This window comes from Microcebus murinus, chromosome X (assembly GCF_040939455.1).
Source record: "Microcebus murinus isolate Inina chromosome X, M.murinus_Inina_mat1.0, whole genome shotgun sequence".
Taxonomy (NCBI): domain Eukaryota; kingdom Metazoa; phylum Chordata; class Mammalia; order Primates; family Cheirogaleidae; genus Microcebus; species Microcebus murinus.
Window position 1 is genome coordinate 78,860,327 of NC_134136.1, and position 27,674 is coordinate 78,888,000.

Below are 27,674 nucleotides of genomic sequence, written 5' to 3' on the forward strand. Positions count from 1 at the left end.
AAAGGTTTCATCTTATTGTCTTTTTGCATATGTGGTTTCTAACAAGAAATCTAGTATAATTCTCTTTGTTCATCTGTAGGTAAGGTGTTCCCTACCCACCCTCTCCTTCCTGGCTGCCTTCAAGATTTTTTGTCCTAATTTTCTGCAATTTGAATTTAATATGTCTCGCTGTAGTTTTTCATTTGTTTGTTTTTAGTATCTACCCTGATAGGTGTTCTATTAGCTGTTCGGATCTGAGTTTTGGTGTCAATCATTAATTTCGGAAAATTTTGGTCATTATGTCTTCAAATATTTCTTCTGCCCCATCCTGTCTTTCTTTCCTTTCTTGTGTTCTAAGTATACACACACACACACACACACACACACACACACACACACACTATACTGGTTGATACTGTCCCACAGTTCTTGGATTTTTTTTTTATGTTTTCTTTTTTCACTCCTTTCTCTCTCTGCATTTCAGTTTGTGTAATTTCTATTGACCTATCTTCAAGTTCACTGATTGATTCTTCAGCTGTACCGAGTCTTCTGATAAGCACATCAAAGACATTCTTCAGATCTGTTACTGTGTTTTTTCCTTTGAATTCATATATGATTCTTTCTTATACTTTCCATCCCCATGGATGTAATTTTCATGCTAAAATTACCTATCTGAGCTTGCATGATTACTTTTTCTAATAGAGCCTTAATATATTAGTCATAACTATTTTAAATTCCCTGTGTGATATTTCCAACATCCATGTAATAACCAACTCTAGTCCTGATGGTTACTTTGTCTCTTCAGAATTTTTTTTTTTTTTTTTACTTTGACTCTTCCTTTTGTGCTGCCTCCTGGAGAGAATCTATTTCATCTCTTACAGATTTATTCCATTATTATTTTTACTGACGCTTTTTAGCCTGGTAGTGGGGAATAAGGAACCAGGGACATTCTATGCTATTCTGATTACATCTCAGTCTTAGGCAGGTTTTCCCTGAGTGCTGGAGGTGTGACCTTTACAAGTGTTCCTGCCCCTCCTCCAAATGTAATGGTAGGCCTAGCACATTTTCCTGCTCCTCCTGGGTTAGAACATTTTTTTTTCCTATTTTCTCCCTCAGCTTCAGTGAGTTTCCACCAATGCCCTGAGTTTCTGTTACTCTTCCTTCTGAAGATTAGGAATTTTTACCCCTTAGAGGAGATAAGGTCAAGTGGTGTTGACCATTCTGCTCTGCCAGCTGCAGTGAGTTTCCACCAGTGTGCTCAAGCTAGTTTTTATTGCCTTTCTCCCTGAATAGATTTGGGTAGAATTTTGGCAAGGGCTACTGTTCCGTTGTTTCCTCCAAACCAGGACTACAGGATATCTTCCTCAGGATTCGTCTCAGTCTTCCCTGTCAGCATCTAGTGGAATTCCTGGAGTAAAATTCTGCAAAAAGGTGCAAAACTGACTGTGTCTGTAGCCCCTACTAAATTCACATTCTCACACAGCCCCTACTGGCTTCATATTCTCACACTAGCCTGCAAACAACCTTTAGCAATTCATTAATTATTTTCAGTCGAATCTTCTTGAGTTTATATGTTGTTCAGTGATATATGCACCAGGTAAGCAAATGCCTGGATCCTGTGGCTCTCTGCAGATGTCTGTTTCTAGAGGTTTGAGGTTAGCTTTTTGCACTGCAACCTCAGTTTCCTGATGAGTTCAAGAGAAGTCATTACTTTTCAATTTTCCAGCTTTTTTAAAAAAAAAAGTTGTAATGGTGGGAGAGATGCTCTTTCCAACTCTACATCTCTAACATAATACCAGATCATATGAATCTGGGGATAAGATTTTGAGGCTCACTGTTTGTCTTCCAGCATCCATACCCCAGTTTACCAATTCTCCCACGATGGTGATCATGGTGGGTTTACCAGCTCGAGGCAAAACTTACATCTCCACGAAGCTCACACGATATCTCAACTGGATAGGAACACCAACTAAAGGTATGTCTCTGAAACCCTTTGTTCTTCAGCCCCCTACGAGTCACTGGCTGAAAACCAAGTAAAGTAGCAAGCCAAAGCCCTCTGTACCAGAAATGCTGCATCATCATTATTACCAAGATTAGGACTATTGCCACCACTATTACTATTACTACTACCACTACCAGTACATTCTTTTAAATTTTATAATTTCTTGAGTACATACTCTATGTCCAATACCATGCTGGATGCTAGGCATGGAAAAAACTTGCATTAAGATTAAACATCTGCTCTCAAGAAGTTCCATGACCTCAAAACATGAGTAACATACTATTCTTATTACCATTGCTATTATTGCCACACCAATATTACCACTTTTATTTGCATTAACATTTCTTCACCATTTCATAGGCTGAGGAAATTAAAGCCCAAGAGTTGAAATGCCTTGTCTAAGGCATATGTCAGAACCAGGATATGAATCCAGGTCTGTTTGATTCCAAGCCTGACACTCACTGTGCCAGGTCTGATGCATGGCTCTACTGATAGAAAGAGAAAAGAATTCCATGTTGGCCCTGTACTCTCCTTTTCTTCATTCTCTTCCTCTCCTTCTCTTCCTTGCCCACCCCCACATCCTATCTATCTTCCCCCTTCCCTCCCTCCCTATCTCCAAGTCTTCTCCTTTCTTTTTCCCATTTCTTCTTTCCTTTCATCTACATTCTCTTTATCTGATACACTGGCAGAGTTTTCCAGTGATTTTTCTATGTGCTAAAACCTATACTAGGCATTGGGGATATAAAAATGGATGAGACTCATGCCTCATCCTTGAAGAATTCTCAACCCCTTTGGCATGCATAAGAATATCTCACATCTTCTAGGAATCCTAGAGCAGTAACAGGGTGCTAAGGGGAGCAGTAACAGGGTGCTAAGAAGGCTTACAGAGGGCTTTACCAACTGGGAGGCAGTGACAGCTTCCTGGATAGGGTATATTTGAGCTAGGTCCTGCAGGAGGAGTAGGACTTTGGCAGAAGGGAAGGTGAGAAGAAGCAGCTCTCATGGAGGACTGTAAGCTCTGAGGAGCCTCTGCTGAGTATAGTGGCACATGGAACACTGGCAGATGGGTCTCTGCCTTGATACCCCTGCTTCCTGTGTGCTCCACTCCACTCAATTTTCACAGAGGCTTCCAGAGTCATATTTCAAAGCACAAAGCTGACCATTCCTGCAGTCTCCAAAGGTACCCTTGGCCTGCAGGTTTAAATCTAAGCTCCTTAGCCTGTTGTTCAAGGCCCTCCACAATTGACCCCTTCCAGCCTTTCAGACCTCAGCCACAGTGGATGATGCACTATCCCCCAAACATGCTCTGCCTTCTGCCAATGCCATACCTTTGTTCAAGCTGTTCCTCTACCAGGAATACCTTTGTTCCCCATTCCCACCTGTATATCTGCCTATAAAATGTGCCTACCGTAAAAGACGTGGTTCAAATGCTGTTTTCTCCCAGAAACCTTCTCATATCACCACAAATGGAATTAGTCTTTCCTTCCCCTTCACTCTTACATGGCTCCATATTGTCTCTGTCAGAGGACTTAACAGACTGGGTGAGAGCTTTCTGTTTACTGGTTTACTCACTATCTTGCTGCTAGATTTTGAGCTCCTTGAGGGCCCCATCATGAAGATCTGGTTAATCTCTGAGACCAAGGACTCAAATTCTGCTTCACAGAGTAGGCATCAAAAAGTATTTGTTGGGTGAATGAATGAAGTATTACTTCTTTAGCTGTTTATTCCCTTTCTTCCCCTTTCCTTCCCTCCTCTCTGGTTTTTCGCCATTACAGGTAAGAAAACATGGCCTAGAGATTTAGATTTGGCTTCTCCCTCACGATATAAAAAAAAATACAATAACATTGGTCTAGGAGTCCGGAGACCCAGTCTGTATTTGTCATTAGCTCACTCACTGTTTAATCTTTAGTGAATGATTTTACTCCCTACATTTCAGTTTTTTCATCTTTCCACTGGAGCAGGGCATTAAAGGATTATGATTTATGAATAGTGGAAAGACTGCCTGCTTTAGAGCCACACAGACCTGGATTTGAATCCCAGATCCCCATTTATTAACCATGAAGATTATTTCCTGTCTCTGAACTTTGATTTCCTCATTTGTAAAATGGGAATGGTGATCCCTACCTTACAGGGTTGCTGTAAGGAATAAATGAGCTGGTAGCCATAATTTGAAGCTTTACAAGCACATTTTATAGCTACAAATTATACCTTCTTATACCTCTGAGGTTTCTCCCAGCAAAGACATTTTTTGGCCACTGGGATCTTCCCAACCTCTTCACTGGTGCTCCCTGCTTTCAGTGTTTAATTTAGGCCAATATCGACGAGAGGCAGTGAGCTACAAGAACTATGAATTCTTTCTCCCAGACAACATGGAAGCCCTACTTATCAGGAAGTAAGTACAAACATTTTAGGAACTGTGCTGCTCCCTTGTGAGGGAGGTCTTTGTTCAGATATTGGGGGAGTCGGGCAGAGTAATCAGGGCCAAGAAGGAGGCCCTCTAGAATCTCAAACAGTAGCTGGGACAGTCCTTCCACCATCCCGCTTGAAGCATGTTTCTGGTCATAACCATGCCTTTCTCAAGAACCTTTAATAGTCTCCTACTTCTGACAAGAGATACTCTAAACTTCTCAGCTTAGCATTTGAGACAAGAGTCTCAATAGCTTGTCCCAGTCTAGTCTCCCTAGGCTTATTAATTCAACCTCTAGGTCTCTCTCCCCTACAAGACTCTGAATACTTCAGAACAGAGCCTGGGGCTCATTTATTGAGCCATGCCTTCATCATAGAACCCAACAACAAGTAATCACTGAAGAGATTTTTACTGAAAGCATAAAGACAATGCCACTGCCATGCCTATTCATTCAGTGTTACACATGCCAGGCATGACTTTTACTTTACAGAGAACATGCCTAGGTTCTACCTGGGTTCTTAACCCCAGTTCAGTGTGAGCTTCATTAGCTCAAGGGTTGGAGCCCCTTAGTGTTATGGCTTCCATCAATTGCTGAGCTTTTCCTGGGTACGCCACTTTATACCTGCCCCTGAGCTGTGCACATAGAGCTCCTTTGAACTTTTTGACCCCTCTGTGGTTGGCATGATGTGTAGAACATAGGACATCCTATGTAGATGTTCATAGATGAATAACTTAATGTGAGAGATGGTATAGAAGACAATACAGAAAAAGAAAGAGAAACCCATCCTCGTGAATAGGGGTTGTCTCTGTTTCTTCTGTGGTCTATTTCAGACAGTGTGCCCTGGCAGCCCTGAAGGATGTTCACAACTATCTCAGCCGTGAGGAAGGTCATGTTGCGGTAAAGAAATTTCCATTTTTTCCTCAAGTATCTGCTGAAATGGAGAATGGCTGAGATGTACTGAATATTTATGATATGCCATACATTGTTCTAAGTTCTTTGCATATATTAATAATTTAAGTTCACACTCCCCTGTGAGATAGGTATTGTTATTATATACCATTTCAGAGCCAAGAAGAATGACTCACAGAGAGATTAAATAATTTCTCAAGGTGGTATGTCATGTACCCAACAGGGCCAGAAGTGGAATCCAGGTTGTGTAACTCCAGAATCTCCACTCTTAACCACTATTCTCTACTAGTCCACCCTCAAGAATTCAGCAGGACTCTACTAGAATTTAAGACTGCAGTACAAATATTTTTGAGTTCTAGAGATTTACCTAAACTTCTAGTCAATTTAATTTCATAGACCCTTGGGATAGTATTTGCAAATTCTAAGAGGAGAAGAGATCCTCAAATATGCAAATGGTTTCATATCAGGTGCTATGGTTAGGAAGTTGTTTCCTGTTCATGGGGACTTCTGAGGTGATAAGGAAAGAAGAACCCTCACCTAGGAGTTGAGAGAACCAGTTCTAGCTCTCTTCTGTCAGCAATTCTCAGTGATTTTGGTCAAGGAAAGTCCTTTTTCTAGGCCTCAATTACTTTACCTCTATAAAGTAATCCTAATAAAATCCCACAATTTTCCTCTTGCCTTATTGTACTCACAAGGTCTGGTACATTTCTGGGCAGAAAAGTAAGAGCTCACTGAATGCTTGTGAAATTGACATAAGCCAATACCAAATCCTTCCTATCTTCTAAGACCCTGTTGAAGTTCTACCTCCTTTTGGAATCCCTCCACTTAGCATAGGAATGAACAAAAAGTAGGTGTTCTATCAATACTAGGTTCAGAGTAAGCTAATCTCATTACCTGCCTCTAGGTTTTTGATGCCACCAACACTACCAGAGAACGACGGTCAATGATTCTGCAGTTTGCTAAAGAACATGGTTACAAGGTACAGTAATACTCCCACTCTTATCTAGAGCCTACTTATCCAGCACAAATCCCAAAGAAAGGCAAAGCAGGGGACTTAGAGCAGCCAAATCAGCTACCATAGGCTCAACATTTTAATTTGGTTGTCTGGCTTTTTAGGATACAGTGAGAAGTAGCGAAGCAGAACAGGAAAGGAGAGATACCATGTTACGCAATGGAGGATGACTACTGACAGGCTGACACTGTAGGGGGTGATGATGAGGAAGGAGTGGAGAGAACCACTACAAAAAGCTCATATAAGAACTAAAATCCAGTAAAGACACAAAACGATGATCTGGAGCCATTCGACTTAGAGCCAGTTTGCCTCACAAAACTCAGAAGGCTGAAAAGACTTCCTGTGAACATTATGTTGTCAGAGATGCCCCTGGGGATGACTCTGAGCCATTGAGAAGGGGTCAAGCTATGTTGGTTCCTACTAAATATAATTCCCAGATAGAAATCTCTCCTCTGTTTCTCTCATAGGTCTTTTTCATCGAGTCCATTTGTAATGACCCTGGCGTCATTGCAGAGAACATCAGGGTAAGGAACACCAGTTACCTTTCCTCCTTACTCTGACTTAGGCTTGGATCATACCTAAAAGGCCTCTGTGAGATTAAAGGAAGTATTCCTCCCTGACCTTCTCCTCCCACTTCATACAGGAAGCATTTCCTGACCATCATGGCCCACAGTGAACCTATGTAATTAACTGAAGCCAACGTATGTAGAGCCTTTAGTACATACCAGGCACCAAGCTTGACTCTGATGCATTTTTCACAACAAACCTGTACGTTGGGGATCATTTTTATGTTGGAGAGAGGAAACTGAGGTTCCAAGAGGAGAAATGAGTTATGAAAGATTCATACAACCAGAAAGAGATAAAAGTGGGACTGGACCTCAGGCTTAGCTCTCTGCCTCAAATGCCTATGGTCTTTATTCTGACCCACAATTCATGTCAGAACTATCACTGATGCTTGATTCTAAGGCATGTGGTCTAGAACTAGATCATTCATCACATTTTTTTGTTCCCTACTTCATCAAATTATTGAAGCTCAGGGACAGAAGAGACCTTAAAGGTCATCTCCTTCAACCCTCCATCAGATACGTGAAATCTCCGCTAAATATTTGTCTAGATTTTCTTTTACACCTGCAATGGCAAGAGGCTCATTGCTTTCAAAAAATGCAACCCAGTCAAGCTGAAATCCACTTCCCTGTAATTTTCACTCATTGGTCTTTTTTCTTTTCTTTTCTTTTTTTTTTTTTTTTTTTTTTTTTACCTCCTGGGACATAGAGCATATTCAGTTCTTCTTCTACCTCTTCACCCACCCATCTATTCATCTATTTATTGATTCAACAGAAATTGACTATACACCTGGGCTAGGCCATTCTGTGCATTAGAGACAGAGAAATAGGTAGGGAAGAGTCCTTTCCTTGAGCTCACAGTCTAATGAGGGAGACTGACAAGTATATAGACAGAACTCTGAGATAAGTGCAGAATAAGTGCAGAACTCTGAGATAAGGAACAAAGGAGGCTGTGGAAGCACAGTGGTGAGTATCTAACCTTGCATGGGAGTGAATATAAGGGAAGGTTTCCCAATGGAGGCAATAATTGAGCTGCATATTGAAGAATGCATAGGAATTTGGCAGGCAGGTGAAGAATGGGAAATAAGGGAATAGCATATACTAAGTATGACATACCCAGGGAATTATAAGTAACTTAGATTAGCTAAAGCAAAGTATGTGGGGGAATAGGGGAGCAATGGGAAATGAAGATTAGGAGATAGTTTGGGGCTCAGTCATGATAAACCATGAGCCACCTATGAAATAGTTCATACTTTTTCCTAAAAGATATGAGGAAATGGAGAAGTGTTTTAAGTAGGAGAATGCTGTGCTCAGACATGTGCATGTTAGAAATGTCCTTTCGAGGCTGGGCGTGGTGGCTCATGCCTGTAATCCTGGCACTCTGGGAGGCCAAGGCAGGCGGATTGCTCAAGGTCAGGAGTTCGAAACCAGCCTGAGCGAGACCCCGTCTCTACTAAAAATAGAAAGGAATTAATTGACCAACTAAAAATATATATACAAAAAATTAGCCGGGCCTGGTGGCATATGCCTGTAGTCCCAGCTACTGAGGTGGCTGAGGCAGGAGGATTGCTTGAGCCCAGGAGTTTGAGGTTGCTGTGAGCTAGGCTGATGCCACGGCACTCACTCTAGCCTGGGCAACAAAGTGAGACTCTGTCTCAAAAAAAAAAAAAAAAAAAGTCCTTCCAGCTTCCCGTATGGTAAATATATTAGAAATAATGAGACCATAGACAGAGTAATAAGTCACAAAGCTATAGTGAGCACAGGCAAGAGAGAATGGATATTTAGACCAGATGACAGAGTGGAGAGGATTTGGTGCCTGCTAAGCAGTGAAGGATGACATCTAGGATGACTCTCAGATTCCATTTAGGCTCAGGTGACTGGTTGGATTATAGTGCCATTCTCTGAGATAAGGATTGTGGGAGGAGATGGTAGGCAGTGGGGGATTAGGATGTGCCAGTCCGTCAGAAATCCAAAGACAACATGCCATATTATCCCGGTAAACACTCAATACGTGAGACATTATGATCCCTGGTCAAGATCTCTGGTTCCTCTTCTTCAGCCTTTTCTCACACCACAGTTTCTGGTCCTCTTATGCTTATAATAAATATTCTTCTTAAGCAGTGTGTGCTCTGGGACTAAGTACAATGTAACAGGCCTTATTTGACCACACAGAGATGAGGAATGAGGAGTCACACAGTTGAGCTTCTGTTCAATTGACTGATTTTATAAACTTGGGCATGACCCTTTCTCCAAGTCTCAATTTCCTCACCTATAAAATGAGGGGTGTTGTACTCAATGGTCTCTATGGACCCTTTCTAAGGACACTGTCATGGTCTCCATCTCTTAGTGTCATCCTTAGTGCCTCTGTCCTTCTCCCCATTCCCAGCAAGTGAAACTCGGCAGCCCTGATTACATAGGCTGTGACCAGGAAAAGGTTCTGGAAGACTTTCTAAAGAGAATTGAGTGCTATGAGGTCAACTACCAACCTTTGGATGATGAACTGGATAGGTAAGAGCCCATCACCCCAAAGTTTAAGTCTGGATCTTTAGCCCATTTTTGATGTCCTGTAGGACCTGGGAAAATGTCCTTCCTTTCTGGGCCTCAGCTTTTCTATCTATAATATGAAGATCTGTCTTCAAGGGCCCTCCTGGCTCTTATGTCTTGATGTGAAAGGGTTCAATTAGATGACTGAAATAGTGATTTCCTAAGCAATATGGACAGATCAGGACCCTGAGAACAAATACCTCCCTCCTGTGGGTGTTTCTATTATTATTACAAAAGTATTCTTCATGTATGAATGACACTTCAATTTCCCAACATGTTCACCTTCTTTCTTTCATTGAATTTCCACAGCATCCCTGTAAAGGAGGCTGAGACAAGTCTTATGATCATAAATTTTCAAGAAATTGAGCCTTAGAAAGCTTAAACTACTTTCCCACGCTCCCACCACAAGTCAGGGGGTAGACCTAGAATTCTAACTACTTATTCTATCCTCAAGTCATGTCTCTTCTCACAACACTCATATGCCTCTTCAATCAAAAAGTCTGTCAGGCTCCTTTGGCTCTGGTGATGTAAGGGGTGTAAATATAGGCAAGAGATGTGGGTTCTATCCTGTGGTAGCTCTCACAGCACCTTAAAACATGGGGAGACCCAAGGAAGACAAGAAATGTTCTGTCATAACACCAACCAAAGATAGGAGAGGTGTTATGTAGCAGTACAGGGCAGATGTGAGTTTTAGATGTAGGATGTTTCTAGAACCGTACCCTCTTTCAAAACAGGGTGTGATGAGAAGGGACCTGGGTCACTCACACCCTTTAGGACCCAAGCGAGAAATTTAAGGAGGTCTCACATGGTCATTACCACCCTAAGAAGTTTAAAGAACAACCTTCCAGCCTTACCAACCAAAGTACTGAGAGATGAGCATTGTTATTGCCCCACTCCTTAGGTGGGGAAACTGAGACACAGGTCAGGTCAAAGACTTACCTGAGGCCACACAATGAGTCAGCAACAGAATATATACTCAAACCCATATCCCCAAACTTCCTTTCTGGATGCCCCTGCCACATCCCTGTATCACAAAAAGTGTTACATGAGGCTTAGACATTCAATGCAAGGGGCATGGCCTTTATGTGTGATTGTCTAGATTGTTCATTGTACAGACATCATGGTCAAGAGTACACTTGCTTCTGTCATCTGCTGGAGTGGGGCTATATATGTCTTCAGGAAAGTGCTACTTTTTCAAGTTTCCACAATGGCGCCATATAGGCTAACAGCATATGGTGAAAGGAGCCTGCAGGAAGGGGACAGAAGTAAGAGAACAAGACCGAGAAAGCCCCCAGTCCTGGGCCTAGACTCCTGCAGGTGTTCAGTTGTTGTTTGATGAATCAGTTTGGGCCTGAAGACAATAAATCCAGAAGGTCAGATTTATGTCATCATTTTTTCTATTAGCAGACATTTATAACCCATGCATCAAGTTCCATGCCTGAGCACAGAGCCCAAAGAGGGAAGGGCTGTCCCTGCTTTGACAGAATGTCCATTTGGTTGGGGAAAACAATGAGTACATGGTTGATCACAATTGTAGAGACAATAAACCAAGTGGGCTGTAGGAACACAGAGCATGGAACTCAGCCCAGCTTGGAGGAAGAAGGTCTGGAAGAGCTATATTGCCCAAAAGGCAGACTAAACTTGTGCTTAGGGCACTAGCAAGATAGAGGCTACCAAAAACAAGAAAAATACCTTAAAAGCTTTTTAATATTTGATATTTCAAAAACAGCATCAAGTTAGTTAAAGTAGAAAAAATAAAACTAGAACCTAGGAGGACCTCCTCGTATTATTATATCATTTATAGTTTTTATTTTAAATTACACATGGTGTGGGTGGGCATTGGACTGCTGGTCTCAAAGGAAGCTTCCTGGGGTGAGTGAATGTGCTGACTCTTGATGGATGAATGTGTAGGAACTCAACTTGGAAATCAAGCAAGGCACATCTTTTCAAGCAAAGAGAACAGAACTTTGCAATAGCCTAGTTACATCTGAATAAGAGGACTACAGAGAATATTCCAAGTGTAACAGCAAAAGCATGAAGGCAAGAATAAAACAGAGAAGTTATGGGTATGGGCGTGGGACTGTGAAGTGAGGCCAACTGGCGCCAGTGTGTGAAGGCACCTAGTATATCAGACTAAGCTGAGGAATTGAGAAGCTCTCCTAGGGCCATGCAGGACCTAGTGTTAGGAACAGACAGTAACCAGGCAAGAAGTGTGTATCAGATATGGCCTACCCCTAGGCTCTGAGAGTCCTATGAGACATAATTTGAGAGAGGGGAGTATTCTGGGGTTTAAATCCCAAGTCTACTTCTTTCTGAGAAAGTGATTTTGGGTAAATCACTTCCTTTCTCTGTGCTTCAGTTTCCTCACCTATAAAACAGAGATAATAATCTCTGCTCTGTAGGATGGTTATGAGACTTTAAAATCCCCACAGAATTGTAAAGGCCAGATGCACAGAAAATGTTCAACAAGTGCAAGTGCCCTGTGAGAGCTATTGGGTGTGGATCACAGGACTGGGCGTGAGGAGTGTGAGACAGACATAAAAAATTCTCTAGGAAGATCAAGGGAGAGGTTTTCTGAAAACAAACCCATCAGCAGCCTTACTAACTGCCTTGGGTTAGTGCAGCTCTTTCCACTCAGTTTGTTTTGTTACCATGCAACCAGGGTTGCTGGTGTCACATCATTGGCCCAGCCTCCCACACGTCTTCTCAGGAATCTCTCTGAACTCCCTCTAAGCCAACAACTAAAGAACTAATGCCTGGCACAGCAGAGACCTCAGGAGTCATGCTCCATGCTTCAGATGTGATTAATCACTGTCCCTACCCCATCTTCCAGCTCCTCCAGAAACAGGTGGTTGAATAGTTTGATTATCATTCCATATGTAGTTATTAGTTCATGACAGAACACAGAATTGAGGAGACAGAAAGGAACTTTGAGCAAGCACCACAAGTTCTCCAATGGTGTTGTGGACCACCTCTGTATCCCCATGCCCAAGTACTTGGCACACCACAGAGGGAGTGACTGTGGAATGAATGTTGGGCATTGGTCATATGTCTCCAAGTATATGTTCCTGACTGCCAAAAGAGCTGCCAAAAGGCAGACTCTGGATCCCCACCCCAAGAACAGTGCATAGAACAGAGAAAGGTATGTTGGTTGACAGCATGGCAATTAGGGAAAGAACACATCCCAACCCCCTTTCTGAGGGAGAAGAGAGACATGCACACTCAAACACATATGCACACACAGTCTGATAGCTTCCTGTAGAGTATAAAGTATAATACATAGCTAAAAAAACAACAACAACCAACCAACCAAACAAACAAACAAACAAAAACAGGAAGGAAGAGCTTGGCTCAGGATCAGAAAGGGAGGAGGAATGGAAAGGTCAAAAGCTGCCAGTGAGATGCTGGAGACTGGCCAGAGATGCAGAGGATTACTCTTTCTCTTTGAGTATAATGGGTGTGAACTACAGAGGAGAGAACTCCAGCTGCCTGTAGTGTGATGAATGAAGGTGAAAAGACAGCTTGGCTCAAGCTGAGGCTGAGGAAATGAGACAGGGGAGATGATAGCAGGCAATGAGCTCCTTGGGGTGGTCAGGAAATAAGTCTATAGGACAGGTACACAAGACAGGGCAAGGTATGGCTTCGCATTAGGTGAGATCTGGGTTGGGGAGTAAGCTTGAAAACAGGGTATGTGGTTGGGACTTTCTCTTGGGATCAACTCCACCACCATCAGTTCCTGAGGTGCCCTTACTTGTGCTTGGCTCTGGCCCAGCCACCTGTCCTATATCAAGATCTTCGACGTGGGCACACGCTACTTGGTGAACCGAGTGCAGGACCACATCCAGAGCCGCACGGTCTACTACCTCATGAACATCCACGTAACGCCCCGCTCCATCTACCTATGCCGGCACGGTGAGAGTGAGCTCAACCTCAGAGGCCGTATTGGAGGCGACTCTGGACTCTCAGCTCGGGGCAAGCAGGTGGGGAGGACACCAGGTACCCAGAGCGGTTGGCTGAGCTGACCCAGGTGGGCGGGGGGTAGGCTGGCCACTGCCTGGGTCCGGAGCTGGAGGACCCTGCGATGGGGGAGAAGCAGATTCTGGCCCTTCCAGCCATCAGCCACTCAGTCTTGACGCAGTCATGTGCCCACGTATGCCCACTGCTTCTGCAGGTCTAATAGCTTTGCCGAGGCACCCAGGGTCTGCCCAAATCCAGCTGCTTCTCTTGGCCCTGCCTGACCGGTCAAGAGCTTGGGCCTTTGCTTGTGCACTTTCCCCACCTAGGTTGCCCTCCTCTGTCGCCTGTGTCAGCGGGTGACCGTGGCTTACACAGACAGCTGCCCTGAGGGGCCCACCCCTAATCCTTCTTCTCCCAGACTCAGGGCTGCCGCTGCCCCGCCCCCACCCTCCAGGTATCACTTTAGCAGCACTTGTCCCCACCAGCGACGTGTCCTTCCTGCCCTCCCGCTCCCTTCCAAGGCCCAGCACCTGCTCCATGGTCTGGTCCAGAAAGCCCTCCTGGTCCTCTCCTCCCCCGCAGGCAGGTCGCGTGCCCTGGGCTCCTGCTCTCCCAGGTGTGGCCCATCTGACTCTCCTGGCGTGAATCTCTTCTCCCCAGCCAGGCACACTGACCTGCACGTGCTGGGTGCTGGCTACACAAAGGGGTGCATGGCCCCAGCATTTGGCCCTGTGCCTGGGCTTGTTAGCACAGGTATTGCTTCTGCTGGGAGAACTGCTTGGGGTGGCACAAGTCGGAAGTGAAGTGCAGGAGGGACATTTATTGACATTGCTCTCATTTATTGGGCACCTCTGCCCAGTCGTGGTGCCATGTGCTTGCACACGTGTGTGCCTCATTTAATCTTCACAACAGCTCCCTGGGATGGGCGTTGGTTGCTGTCATTGGTTTATGGATGGGGAAGCTGAGGCCCAGAGAGGAGCAAAGTGTGGTCCCAGGCGTGGCCCCAGAAGGCCCAGTCCTCGGTGCTCCCTTTCTTAGCTCCAGACGGGCAGCCTCCCTTCAAGATAGACTCTGACCTCTGACCCCTCCACTCCCACCCCTCAGCACCGCGTCAGAGCACCTGTGGCAGGGGTGTCTCGGTTGGAGCCACGCCCTGCCGACACAGCTCAGAGCAGGGTCTGACACGTGGCTGCAGTCTCCACAGGGTGCACCTTCCTAGCACACTCACAGCTGCCCCAACCTTCGTGCTCATGGGCACAGTGCACCAGCCCGGTTTACAAAGTACTTCCCATCGACTGTCACCCCCATCACCATCGCTCTCACTTGTGCAGCCCCTACTGTGTAAGAGAGTCTGTGTGCCCCCCACCCACTATCTAAAGTGATGCTCACAGAGAGCAGGCCAGGCGAGCCAGTGCTCTCTGCCTCTTACAGGCGGTATGAGGACAGAGAGGGGCAGGGACCTGTCCGGGGGCACGTGGGGACCATGTGAGGGAGTTGGGGGCGTTTGACCTATGTCTCTTACCTCCCAGTCAAGGACTCCTAACACCAGAGCATGCGGCCTGTTGACTCATATCTCTAATTAAATGTGTGCATAACGTGGCTGTATCTCTGTATACACATGCGTGCCTGTGTCTAGGCATTTGTGCAGATGGATGTTCCTAACACAGCATCGTGACTGATAACACACCTGTGCACAGAAGAAGAGCGAGTCACTTGTGCCTCTGGACTCCCACAGCCCTTGTGGTTCCCGTCAGTGCTGCCATTGTTTCCCCCACTGCACTGGCCGTCCCCTGAGATCAAGAACACCCCAGCACCCAGCACAGAGCCACACACACACTCAATAGATGTGTTAATGCCCTTAGAACCTGGATACCTGGAACCCTACTTAAGCAATGGGTATTCACAGTGTCAAAGAGAAATAGAAATGTCTTCCAAATCCTCTACTTGCACTACCTGTTCATACTTAGGGTACCCCACTCTTTGCCCTTATTGCCTAGAGTCTGCTTTCAGTGCCTACATGAGCCTACCCTACAGGCTGTCCACCTGAGGCCTGGTCATATAACAGGAGTGTTCACCCGTAGGCCAAAGGGTGGCCAAGGAGTTGCCGTTTGTGAAGCATGGAGATTAGTAGAGGTGGGGTGTGGACAGAACTTGGTCATGTGAGTGGATCATCTACAAACATGTACTCAAGTTACCTAGAAGTGCAGTGCAGAGCCAGAAATGGAATGAGAAGGGAGGAATACTATGGATGTGGTGCCTCCATTTGTACTTTTGTCCTAGCTTCTACAAATGTTAGAGGTGGGCCTGTTTCAATGAATAAATAACCAAGTAAAGGGTTCAGTGAGCAAGCATCAATGAACACACACACACACACACACACACACACACACACACACACACACAAACTCACTCACTCACTCACTCACTCACTCACTCACTCACTCACTCACTCACTCACGCTTTTCTGTTCCCTTGACCCTTAATCACATAGGAAAGAGTATAGCTTTTTATAAATTTGGAACATTTAAACTCTCTGCTCTTTGCTTGTTCATCACCATTCCATTTGTAGCAGATCTGAGCTTGTTCTCATGGGTACCCTGTCCTCTCTCACCTCTTCTTTTGCCTTCCTCTCCTCCTCTGCACCCCCACACCCTAGTATGCCTATGCCCTGGCCAACTTCATTCGGTCCCAGGGCATCAGCTCCCTGAAGGTGTGGACCAGCCACATGAAGAGGACCATCCAGACAGCTGAGGCCCTGGGTGTCCCCTATGAACAGTGGAAGGCCCTGAACGAGATTGACGCGGTGAGATGCATGGCGGTGGGGAGCTTGAGTCTGGCCTTATTTCCTGGGTTGCCCCTGCTCCAGTCCCTGTGGGGAAGCTAATTAGTTCAACAAAGATTTCTGGGCAACCAGCAGTGTGCCAGATCCTATTCTGTGCCTTGGGGATCCAGTAAAGGCCAGAAGAGACACAGTCTCTGCCCTCATGGAGCAGTCAGTAAATAGGACATTACATCTCAATGTGACAAAAGGTTATGGGAGGGACAGTATAAGGGATTATGGGGGATCAGAAGATGAGGGTGCTCCTGACCAGACTTGATGGGGCGGGGGGGGGGGGAGGGCGCGGGATTTACAAGGAAAGATTCCTGGAGGAAGCTAGAGGTGAGATATGAAGCAGGCAAAATTTAGTTCAGGGACAGAGAACAGCTCATGTGAAGGCCCAGAGATGTGAAGAGAGCATGGCATGTTCAGAGAACTGAAGGAAAGAATAGCAGAGAGGCTGAGATGGTGATAACGAGGTCTGGAGAAAATGGGGATGAGGCTTAAAAGCAAGTGCAGCCATGAGGTCTTATAGGCCACGTTGGGGGATTCAGATGCTGAGCTAACAACAGTGGGAAGCCATTGATGGGGTCTAAATCAAGGAGGATTGGTCTGAACATTATTTACATTTTTTAAATAAAAGTCCACCCCTGGGCATGTTTGGAGACTCAGTGGGAAAAGGGCCAGAATGAGCACATAGGTTAGTAAGGAGATGGCTGCATTAGTTTGGCAAAAGGTGAGGGCATGTTGAACCATAGTAGTGGCGTTAGAGATGAAGAAGAAAGACTTGGGGAATGTTTCAAAGGTAGAATCAACAGGACTTGGTAGTGCACTGGCTTCACAGGGTGAGGAAGAAAGAGGAATAAAGGATTCAACTCTGGTGATATGGCAATGGCTCTTCAGGATCAGGTTTTCCTATGAGCTCTTTGAGAAAGAAGCTGTTTCTTCTCCATTGTCTACCTGCACTCTAGGTACACTGGCACAGGGCAGCAGCCCACAGGTTATAGTGGTTGGACATCAACATAAAAGCTTCATCACAAGTGTAGATAACTTGTGTGTGGATAGGTTAACTTGCTTGACTGCTAGATATGCTTCTATAGATTGTGTGTGTGTGTGTGTACATTCATACATATGTACATAAATATAGAGGTACTGAGATACGTATAGTTAAAAAAGAGCTATGCAGCACTGTTCTACAGATCCCATACATTTGCTACAAAATGCATGCAAACAAATGTGTAAACTGTTCATCATAGGAGTTTAGTTGCTGCTTATTTCTGGCCCACCTGTGATGTGAACATTTATTGAACATCTACTTGTTTCAGGTTCTGGAGTAGTGATAGAGACAGAAATTAGTCTGATTAGTTCCTATCTTCACTGAGTTTTGTGATAAATTACGTAGACAGAGGAATAAACAGAAATACAAAACAGTGTGTGTGTGATACAGGCTCTGATAGACAAGACCATAGGTGCATAGAAGTCAGGGCACAGCACCTGACCCAGCCAGAATCTGCCTGGAGGAAGTGATGCCTACCTGAAGCCTGAGGCTGAGTAGCAGTGAACCAAGTTAAAAGGATCAGGAATGGTATTCCAGGCAGACAGAGCAGCATAAGCAAATAGGATATTGTGTTTATATGGAACTGCTAAAGTTGTAGCAGTGGAGACAGAGAAGGAGGAAAAAGGAAGAGATTTGAGAGAGATTTAGGAAGTAGAATCTCAGGAATTGGCTCTGGAGGGATGGGTGAGGAAGAAGCAAGAATTTAGAATGATGCCTAAGTTTCTGGTTTATTTTCTATGATTAATAATAATTATACTTAATTCCACTGACTGAGTCTTTAAAATGTGCCATGTACATCCTGCACTAGTATCCTTTACATAAATTATTCCTAATATTCAAAACACTTCTATGAAGTAGTTGTAATTCTCCTCATTTTGTAGATAAGGAAAATAAAATTCGCAGAGATTAGGCAGTTTGCCTAAAGTCAATAAGGAGTCAGTGGCCATTTCTATAGGCAATAGGCTCCTGGCATTCCTCAGAATAGAAAGTTGAAGCCAATCTGGAAGGGCCTTGTGTACCCAGTAGGCTGCACTTTCTTTCATGGGCAGTGTCAGTTGGAGAAGTTCAACACTGCAGAACTGTTTGTGGGTTGGGGCGGGGTTTCTCACCCCTGAAGGAAGCCTGGTAGATGGATCCAAAAGACAGCAACCAGAGCCTGCTGCCCTCCCCCACCCACAGGATGGTTTAATTAAAATCCACACATCCAGAAGGAAACCTTAGAAACCCAACATAATTTCCCACTGCCACCAGCAGCCACCTCACCTCTGGGGATTTCTCAGTAGATTTGGAATTTCTCATAAGCTCCTGAGGAACTAATTCTCTGAGTCCTCCATTCTTTCTTTGCTTGAGGAGAGTGTATCTCCCCAAAGCCCACTCTGACACCCTTAGAAATTTACTAATTGTTCTTCTCTGAAATGTCTATGGATATCTGTTTCTTTATCTCCCATAGGTCCTGAAGAAGAGGTCTGGGCAGGAGGGATGGGAAATGTTATCAAATGGGAGATCACTATGGTATATGTGCACACATGCATGCACTTGCATATTGCAGTCACAGATACCTACCACAAGTATGCTCACACTTGCATACATGCACTTCGCAGATACATGGACCCTCTTCTACCAATCACACATGGAGGTATAAAAATACATAATTAGATATGTAAGGTACACCCATGGACCTACTGGGACAATCATAGAAAAACACCATACACTCAGCATGAGCTCACCTATCCATCTACCTTTACTCTCACATCCACATAGCTGCACACCTCATGCACACATACACATACACACTCACAGACAACAGGCGCAAATCCAGAGCTGTGTTCACAAGACCCAGGTGCTCACTTGCTACTTTTCCACAATCATTGGTCTCAGAACTATAACAAAGGCTGTGTGGATTTCATCTTGTGAATACTTTTGCCCCAAATACTTTATCTCAGGGTGTCTGTGAGGAGATGACCTATGAAGAAATCCAGGAACACTATCCTGAAGAATTTGCACTACGAGACCAAGATAAATATCGCTACCGCTATCCCAAGGGAGAGGTAAGGTTGGGAGGGGTGGTGTAACTTCTATAACTCCTCCCCAAGACCTCCATTCCAACTGCCAGGATTCCACAGTTGCCTAGAAAGCTTTAGAAACAGGGTAAAGCATATTTTGCGGCAGCTGCCATCTCACAAAACACATGATTATCTGACCCTTGGCTTAGATTCTTGGCTATAAGCAACAGACTTTTTAAAAAGCTACATATTTGCTTCCTTATTCTCTCTGCTTTCAGGAAGGCCCACTTTATCCTAGACTTTTCTCTGGTATCCCATCACTAAAGACACTTGAAATAATTCAACATCCTCTAATTTCCTGACGTTTTGCTGCCAAGTTGCCTAAAGCTCCATCCTCTCTGGGTAACAGGGCATCATCCAAAGGGACAATGGCTAATTGTTTAACCGACTTCTTTGCCACCACATGAACCAGACCATCACTTTCCTATCCCCATATGAGATGAATTCTCATTGCTTTCAACCCAGCCTCCATTTAGTCAGTTCCACAATATAGAGCATTTATTAGTCATATTCCATTTCCGATACAAATTCCTGGGAGGAATTATCAGAAAAGCAGGACATCTGGGAAGATAAAACAATAGATATTCTGTTCAGTTACATAGCACTTTCATATTTGTATCGTCCTCCTTGGAAATGACATTATAGAATCCATCTTAATTTGTCCTTGTTTTCCTTTATGTATTTTGAGGCTATATTATCAGAGGCATACGAATTTAAAGCAATTACATCTTCTTAGTAAATTGTACACTTTATTATTACATAGTGACCAAACCTCTTTTCTCCTGATAATCCTTTTTGCCCAAAAGTGTATTTTATTTTCGTTTTTTTATTTCAATAGATTTGGGAGGTATGAGTGTTTTTTTTGTTTGTTTGTTTCATGGATGAATTGTGTAATGGTGATGTCATGGCTTTCAGTGTACCTGTCACAAGAATAGTGTACATTGTACCTGATAAGTAATTTTTGATCCCTCACTACCCCCAACCTCCCATTTTCTTAGTTTCCAATGTCCATCATACCAAAAAGTATATTTTATCTAATATTAATATAGCAATACAAGATTGCTTCTGGAGACTGCTTGCCTAGTTCACTTTTATCTATTAATTTATTTCAACTTCCATGTGTATTTTTGTTTTGTGTCTCTTGTAAACACAGCTTATAGTTGGATTCTGTTGTTTTTAATCCAAACTGAAAAATATATGCCTTTTGAATAGTAAGTTTGGTATATTTTCTTTTATTATAATTACTATTTTTTTTAGTTTATTTCTATTATCTTGTCTTGAGCTCTCTATGCCTAGTTTATTTTTCATTTTGTTCTTGCCTTCTTAAGGATTGATAGAGTTTTTACATCCATGTTTAAGTTATATAATCTGTTTCCATTTATTTAGAAGTTACCCTTAATATTCTTAAAAAGACTTCATCATGATTCTTTTTATTCTTAGCAGATATATCCCACTAAGGATGTAAGGTCAAAATATTGTATTTTAAAATCACTTATAATGATTATTTGTTATTCATTGCAATAGAACCAACTTGACACTTAACATTTTAATACATGTAGTTAACAAAATCTAAAATCAATATCTCCACCCTCCCCCTAAACAATAGAACTTTAAGACTCTGGTCACTTTCTCTCATAATTTACATGCTAATTGTTTTGTGTTTTAGGTCAATCTTGGTCTTAACCCCCAAATGAATTATTACTGTTGTTATTACTGTTATTATTATGGTAAACAGTCAATGTTTATTTAGATTTAACTACATTTACTGATTCTTTCGATCGCTCTTGTTCCTTGTATCTCAAGTCTTCCTTCTGAGTTAATTTTTCATCTTCCTTTGGAAGCTTTTTTAATGAAGGTCTGTTGATAGTAATCTTACCCTTCTTTTTGTCTTACAATGTCTTGGTGGGGTGGGGGATTCCTCAATCCTAGTGATACTTTGGCTGGGTAGAAAGCTCTAAGTGGACAGTTGTTTTCTGTCGGCATTTTGAAGATATTACCCCCTACTGTCTTCTGGCTTCTACTGTGGCTAAGAAATCTGCTATCAGTCTAGTTGTCATTTATTTTCTATCTAGCTTTTACTTTTAAGGTCTTTGTATCTTTGTTCCTTTTGCGTTTCACTCTCACGTGTCTAGATATATTTTTTTTATTATTATTATTTGTCTTGCTTAGAAGTAGTGAGACTTCCTGAATCTGAGGATTGGGATTCTTCAGCAATTCTGAAAAATTCTCATATATTATATCTTTAATTTTTTTTCTCTCACATTCTCTCTGTTATCTCTTTCTGGAAATATAATTAGATGTGTTACTCCTGCCTCTATCCTTCATGTCTCCTAATTTTTCCTTCCTATTTTCTATCTTTTTGTATCTTTTGCTGCATTCTGGATAATTTTTTCAGCTTTATCTTCTATTTTTTTATTTTTTTATTTTTATTTATTTTTTTTTTTAAATTTTTTTTTTTTTCTGGCTAGCCAGGGTCCAAGCCCCAGAGCACCAACACAGTGGCCACTCTCGCAGGCAAGGACCAAGCTTTATCTTCTAAATCACTATTTCTTAAGTGGTATCTAATATGTGTTTACCCTATCCACTGTGTTTTCAATTTTAATGAATATATTTTTCATTTCTGAAATTTTATTTAGTTCTTTTTCAAATCTACATCATATATTTGATGGCATCTTGTTTCTTCCTTATATTTTCTATTCCACATTTTATTGCTTTAAAAATTTCAAACATTTATTTTATATCGTACATCCCTTAAGTTTTTAGGGTTCTATTCTTGTTTCTGCTTAGTCTTGTTCATGGCAGCTTATTTCCTTGTGTTATGTGAGCTCCAGTTTAGCAAGAATTTATCTTTGGGAATCTCATACAGCCTGAGTTGAGAGAATCCAGAGAAAATTTCCATTTTATCTGTAGTCCTGCGAGCTAACAACTTGAGACCACTTTTTATTAAACTTTCAGCATAACATTTTCCAAACAACATGGCTAATGTAATTCTGAATCACCACCCCGCCTGAGGGAAGGCTGGTGGTTATAAATTCTTACAGGAGTCTTCTCTTAATTTTTTCCACAAAGAGCCAAGAAGAGACAGATACATTTTCTTGTTGTTCCCCTTTGCCTGTGAGTGGAGTTTTTCTAGCTTACACTTTTATGGAAGATGTAAATATTTTCCCTTTGAGGGTCTCAGATTTGTATGACAGTCTCAGCCCCAACTCCCTACCTTGTGTATACCTAAGGCCTTATCTCCTATTTATATGAGGTTTGTTTTTTAAAAAAAACTCAAGCCTCTTGGTTACTATGATTGGCAAATGCCCCCAGGGTAGCTGTGGCTTCTACATCCACACTTATCATTCTTTTTTACAAGGTTTTCTTCATTTAGGAACCCTATATTCATAGAATTTCTCTTACTTTTTTTAAATGAAAGATCAGCAGTGCAATTAAGAAGACATTTTTGGGGGGCAAGGGCATTATTTGAAACCTTAAAATTTGTACCCCCATAATATGCTGAAATAAAAAATAAAGAAGACATTTCGTAGTGAGGAGTTTTACTATTGTTATTTAGTCCACTATATTGATTGTCTTCATTTAGCAGACGAGAAATAGAGATCCTAAGAAGGCAGTGAGTTACCTAAGGTCATATTGCTGGGTCAACAACTGAATTGGCACCAGAACCAAGTTTTTCTGATTCCTGGTTTAGAGTTACTCCCATCTGGCAAATATGCTTCATCTCCCTTTCTTACCCAAGTGTCTCTCTCACTTTTAGTCCTATGAGGATCTGGTCCAGCGTCTGGAGCCAGTTATAATGGAGCTAGAACGACAGGAGAACGTACTGGTGATCTGCCACCAGGCTGTCATGCGGTGCCTCCTGGCATACTTCCTGGATAAAAGTTCTGGTAACACCTTCCTCTCTGTTTCTGGCGTGGGGAACTAAACATGATTCGAGACCCTGATACCAGCAATTAGGAGTTTGTATCTTAGTGGTTAACAGCAGAGTATCTAGAACAAAGATGTCTGGCTTCAGATTCTTTCTCTGTCAATTACTAGCTGTACCACCTTTGACAAATTCCTTTACCTCTCTGGCTTCAGTTTCCTCATCTGTAAAATGGGGAGAATAATGGTGAAGTTTAAATAAACAACATATGTAAAGAGCTTACAACAGTTCATGGCACATTGTACAGGCTATCTGAATGTTAGCTTCTATTATTAGTATTAGTATTATTCTGAGCTAGCATTTTCAAAGCCAACATTAACAGTCTGCCTCAACCTGAAATAGCTGAGCCAGTATTTTCCTAAAACATGCTGCCATCAGGGGCCTTTCATGGCTTCATGATCCTGATTATAGGTTTCTGTCTTTGCTGTAGGGATGATTTCCCTAAAATAATGATGTTTGTATTTTAAATTGTTTTCAAATAGTAATTTGTTTTTTAAAATATCTTAGACATTGTATTTACACAGTACCTATATACTGACTACATACACTGAACTGCAAACTAGAACAGGTGGCCTGGCAATGGACGGTTATATCACCTTCAGGTGTGAGAGTCCATTTCCAATGTGGATACTGAAGTGTTGGCACTTCCGTGATATTTTGAGGGTGTCTAAGGACAGTACAAAATAATATTTTATTCCTACAATGTCCTGCAGTCTTGGATTTTTTCTTATAATTCTAGTTTCAAAATAAAAAGCACTTGTAATATGGGGTCATCCAGAATCTTAACCCAGGGAACTTGAGAACTTGACATTAGATAAGTCATTTCCTCTTCCTAGTCCTCAATTTCCTCACTGGAAATAGCTGATGGGATGTGTAGCATGGGGGTCCTTGCCCTGCTAGATTTATGTATGTTCACGTCTCTAATTTTCAGGGCAAATTTTTGAGAATGTGAGGCAGGCACTATAACTCCCATTGTCCAGATGAAGAAATGGAGAGAAGTGAGGTGACTTGCCCAAGGTCATAGGGCTCAGAGTGTCAATAGGAGTTGATCCCAGGTGCATGCCAGAGGCCTTCCCCTCTCAGATATGTGTGGAGTGCTTGGGGGACATGGGTACCTCCTGCTTTCTCCACTTCCTACTTGCTTTCACACACAGGCCACGCCGGCTGCTCACAACTACCCTGGCAGCTGGGCAGGGCAGGGTGGGGTGGACAGATGTTCTTACCCCCATTACTCAGGTGAGTGATGTTGGAACAAAGCCCAGAGAGATGATGTGACTGGGAATGTAGACCCACAAGCTTCAGGCCTGGGGTACCCTCAGATTGCATCTAGTTCAATTCTGTCCTGTGAGATGAGGACACTGAAGGCCAGAGAAGGAAGAATCTGGGCCAAGGTCACTAGTTGAGGCAGTGGCAGAGCTGGATCAGAGACCTCAGGCAAGTGGCTTCCCTTCTCCAGGTCTGTTTCCTCATGGGTACAGTGAGGGGTACAGAACCCCAGAGGATCATGGAGGATGCAGTGAGATAGGGCACAAAGCACCCTCAGCCCAGGGCCTGACGACGATGAAGACAAGACGAGGAGGAAGAGCAGGATGGATGCCCAGTACCACGCGCAGCCTGACCTCTCGGGGGGCTGGCTATGGGGGGCGGTGGCAGGCCTCAAAGGCCTCGGATGAACCTAAGGGCTGATCAGGGAAGCCACCAAGGGAGGTGGAACTCCTCCATGAAGGGATCTTGCTAAATGGAGGGAGATGGGGAGCGGGTGTACAGGAGGATGAGGGTGCCCAGCAGGTGGCTGTGGCACCTCCAGGACGCTGCAAGCCCCTCCATGGCAGGGGCACCCAACTGCAGGGCACAGAACACACATCGTGGCCTCAGAGGGTCTAGGTTCAAGTCCCTGCTCTGACTCTTCCTGGACGCAGGACTTCCCATGAGGGACGTCCCTCTCAGAGCCTCAGTTTCCTCATCCAGAAAATGGGCCTATTGTCCCCTCCTCTCAGCCTTGCCTGATAAATGGAAACGGAGGCCCTGACAAGAAATTGTACATGAACACTCAGAGCCACTTAATGTACCAGGTCAACAACTGGGAACAAGTGACTCCACGGGTGCCAGTCCACGGGGAAGTGTAGGAGCAGTGGGAGGGAGCAGCTGCGCTGGGGAGGAGGCTGCGGGAGCTGTCAGTGCCACGCACACCTGCGCCCTGGACTCTGGCGCACAGCAGGGGCTCAGTGGACACTTGCCGACAGGGACCATGGGACTTTATGGTGGGCGTCTGGGCAAGGCCCCAGGCTACGACAGTGGGGCGGCCTGCCTCGGTGTCCTGTTGGACCCAGGAGTGAATAGGTGGCCGTCTCTGGGGAGGCCGGCCTGACCCTCCTGCAGGACCCAGAGCCTGCCCCCCTTTCCCCAGGTGCTCCTTCCTCCCTGCCCCCGGCCGGCCGCCTCCCCGCTCTCCTCCTCTGTGCCCAGCCTGCTCTTGGCGCTGCCCCTGCAGGGTTGGGGAAGGGGGCCCTGGTGAGGCCCAGCCCAGCATGGGGAGGTGCCAGGGGGAGAGTCCAGCCAGCCCGGAGGCCTTGGAGGTGGTGCCCTGGCCAGCCCTAGAGATCTCTGAGGGCTGCTTCCTGCTCTTTTCCAGATGAGCTTCCGTATCTCAAGTGCCCTCTGCACACAGTGCTCAAACTCACGCCTGTGGCTCATGGTGAGTATCCCCCAGGCAATCCAAGGAAAGGTATATGGGGCTATGAGCATGCTCCCAGTGCCTGCCATTTTCCCAGCAGAGTCCTAGGGGAGGTTCCCTGCGTGAATAGATGGATGTCCTGGTGGAGGTGGGGCTGATGGTAGTCAGATAACAGGGAAAGGATAGCATGGCCTCTAAATCCAGGGCCTGGCTCCAACTTTTTCTGTCTCTGACAGTGTAGTGAGCATACAACACTGAGCTATAGAAGGGGGACTCCATAAAGGGGACCAGAGGAAAATTATAGATTGGAGCCATATTGGAGAAAGAGCTCAGTATTCTCTTGGGGCATTGGTTAACTACAAAAGGTTCATGAACAGGAAAGGGACTGAATCGAATCTATTGTGGGGTGTGCACAGGGCAGAATGGCTTACTGAAGCCTGGAGTAAGGTACAATCCACAGGCATTGGGCCTCCTCTGCCAGCTCCAGGCCCCAATGATGCACCCTCCTCATTCTTCAGGTCCCTGAGAACTCCACTGTGACGTTTTACACCCCTGGTGTTGCCTGTAACCGCACTGTCTTCTAAATGAACTTTGCTGATACTGATTGTCCAAGGCGTGGCCCCAGGACTCCTCCACACCTTCAGCACCTAACATGGCTTGGAGGATCAGCAGAGATCCATCCATACCGCGTAGATCTCGCAGACCACAAGAGACAGGGGAGGCAACAGATCTCTCATCTCCATCCCCATTTACAAATGAGCAACTGAAGCTCAGAGAACTAAGATTGTTGGGGGCAGAGCAGGAAGGACGCCTGTAGGCTGCCTCTCAGGCCTGGTGTCTTCCTCAGGCATCACACAGCCGTTTAAATTCCCTCCTACTGGGTGGTTCCAATCTGCACACGTATGGAACTGGGGGTGTGGGTGCTGATGGTGGGGGGGGGCAAAACCTCAGGGAAGACCTGTGCTTACCTTGAGGGCTTACAGACAAATGGTTTGCTCTTTTCTGAGGCTGCAAAGTGGAGCCCATCTACCTGAATGTGGAGGCCGTGAACACACACCGGGAGAAGCCTGAGGTAGGTGGGGGACTCCATGGCCCAGGCTGGTTGTGGACACAGCACATGGCAAAAGTCCCCTCCCCCACAGAAAGGCTGCCCCAACGCCACAGAGCCTGGGTGTTTTGCACCAACAGGTAGAATAACCAGCCTCCAGAAACGCAGGACCCACAGCCCAGACCTGAGGCACCATGGAGATGGAGGGCAAAGGCCTCAGGCCGAGATTCCCTACCCAGGCAGGCCTGAAAAGAGGGTCGAGATCCAGGCCTGGCTGAGAGAGGAGCCGGGCAGTGAGGATAGGAGGCAGGGGACGAGCTAGGGCTCTACACTGCTATCTTCCTCCTATTAATCTTGGGCTCTCTTCTCAGAATGTGGACGTCACCCGGGACCCTCAAGAAGCCTTGGACACTGTCCCTGCTCATTACTGACCTTTTTCCAAGAAGTCAAACTGCCTGTGTCCTCACTGCCTTCTACTTTTAGGAACTGACATCCTTGCTCTTCTCCCTACCCTGAGAAGACTCTGGTCTTGGCCTCACTGGCTACCAGTGAAGAAGCCCTCAGCAGCTCTAAAACAAGTCTCAATTCCTGGCCACAACTAAGAAACTGTCTAGCTCTGGATAAAGTTCTTTCTTTCTTAAGTCATACTCTCTGATCAATAAAGACTTCTCTTACTAGCTACAGGAGGAGAGTAAGAGGTCATGGTGAGCTTTCT

The 27,674-nt window shown here is 44.4% G+C and overlaps 1 protein-coding gene across 3 annotated transcripts; it reads left to right on the forward strand.

Moving 5' to 3' along the window:
- LOC105862245 (6-phosphofructo-2-kinase/fructose-2,6-bisphosphatase 1) lies at nt 1-27,648 on the forward strand. 3 transcript variants are annotated; one of them, XM_075999602.1, is made up of 13 exons: nt 926-1,954; nt 4,280-4,373; nt 5,220-5,286; nt 6,203-6,277; nt 6,778-6,834; nt 9,260-9,381; nt 13,190-13,397; nt 16,031-16,177; nt 19,193-19,297; nt 23,070-23,199; nt 25,870-25,932; nt 26,919-26,983; nt 27,331-27,648. In XM_075999602.1, the coding sequence occupies exons 1-13, from the start codon at nt 1,861-1,863 to the stop codon at nt 27,388-27,390; spliced, it is 1,287 nt and encodes a 428-aa protein (XP_075855717.1). In that variant the 5' UTR covers nt 926-1,860; the 3' UTR covers nt 27,391-27,648. The 3 variants fall into 3 exon arrangements, with proteins under 3 accessions (XP_075855719.1, XP_075855718.1, XP_075855717.1); XM_075999604.1 differs by lacking the exon at nt 16,031-16,177 and having other exon boundaries at nt 1-1,954; XM_075999603.1 differs by lacking the exons at nt 26,919-26,983; nt 27,331-27,648 and adding an exon at nt 26,430-26,841 and having other exon boundaries at nt 924-1,954.
- Nucleotides 27,649-27,674: the final 26 nt, after the last annotated feature.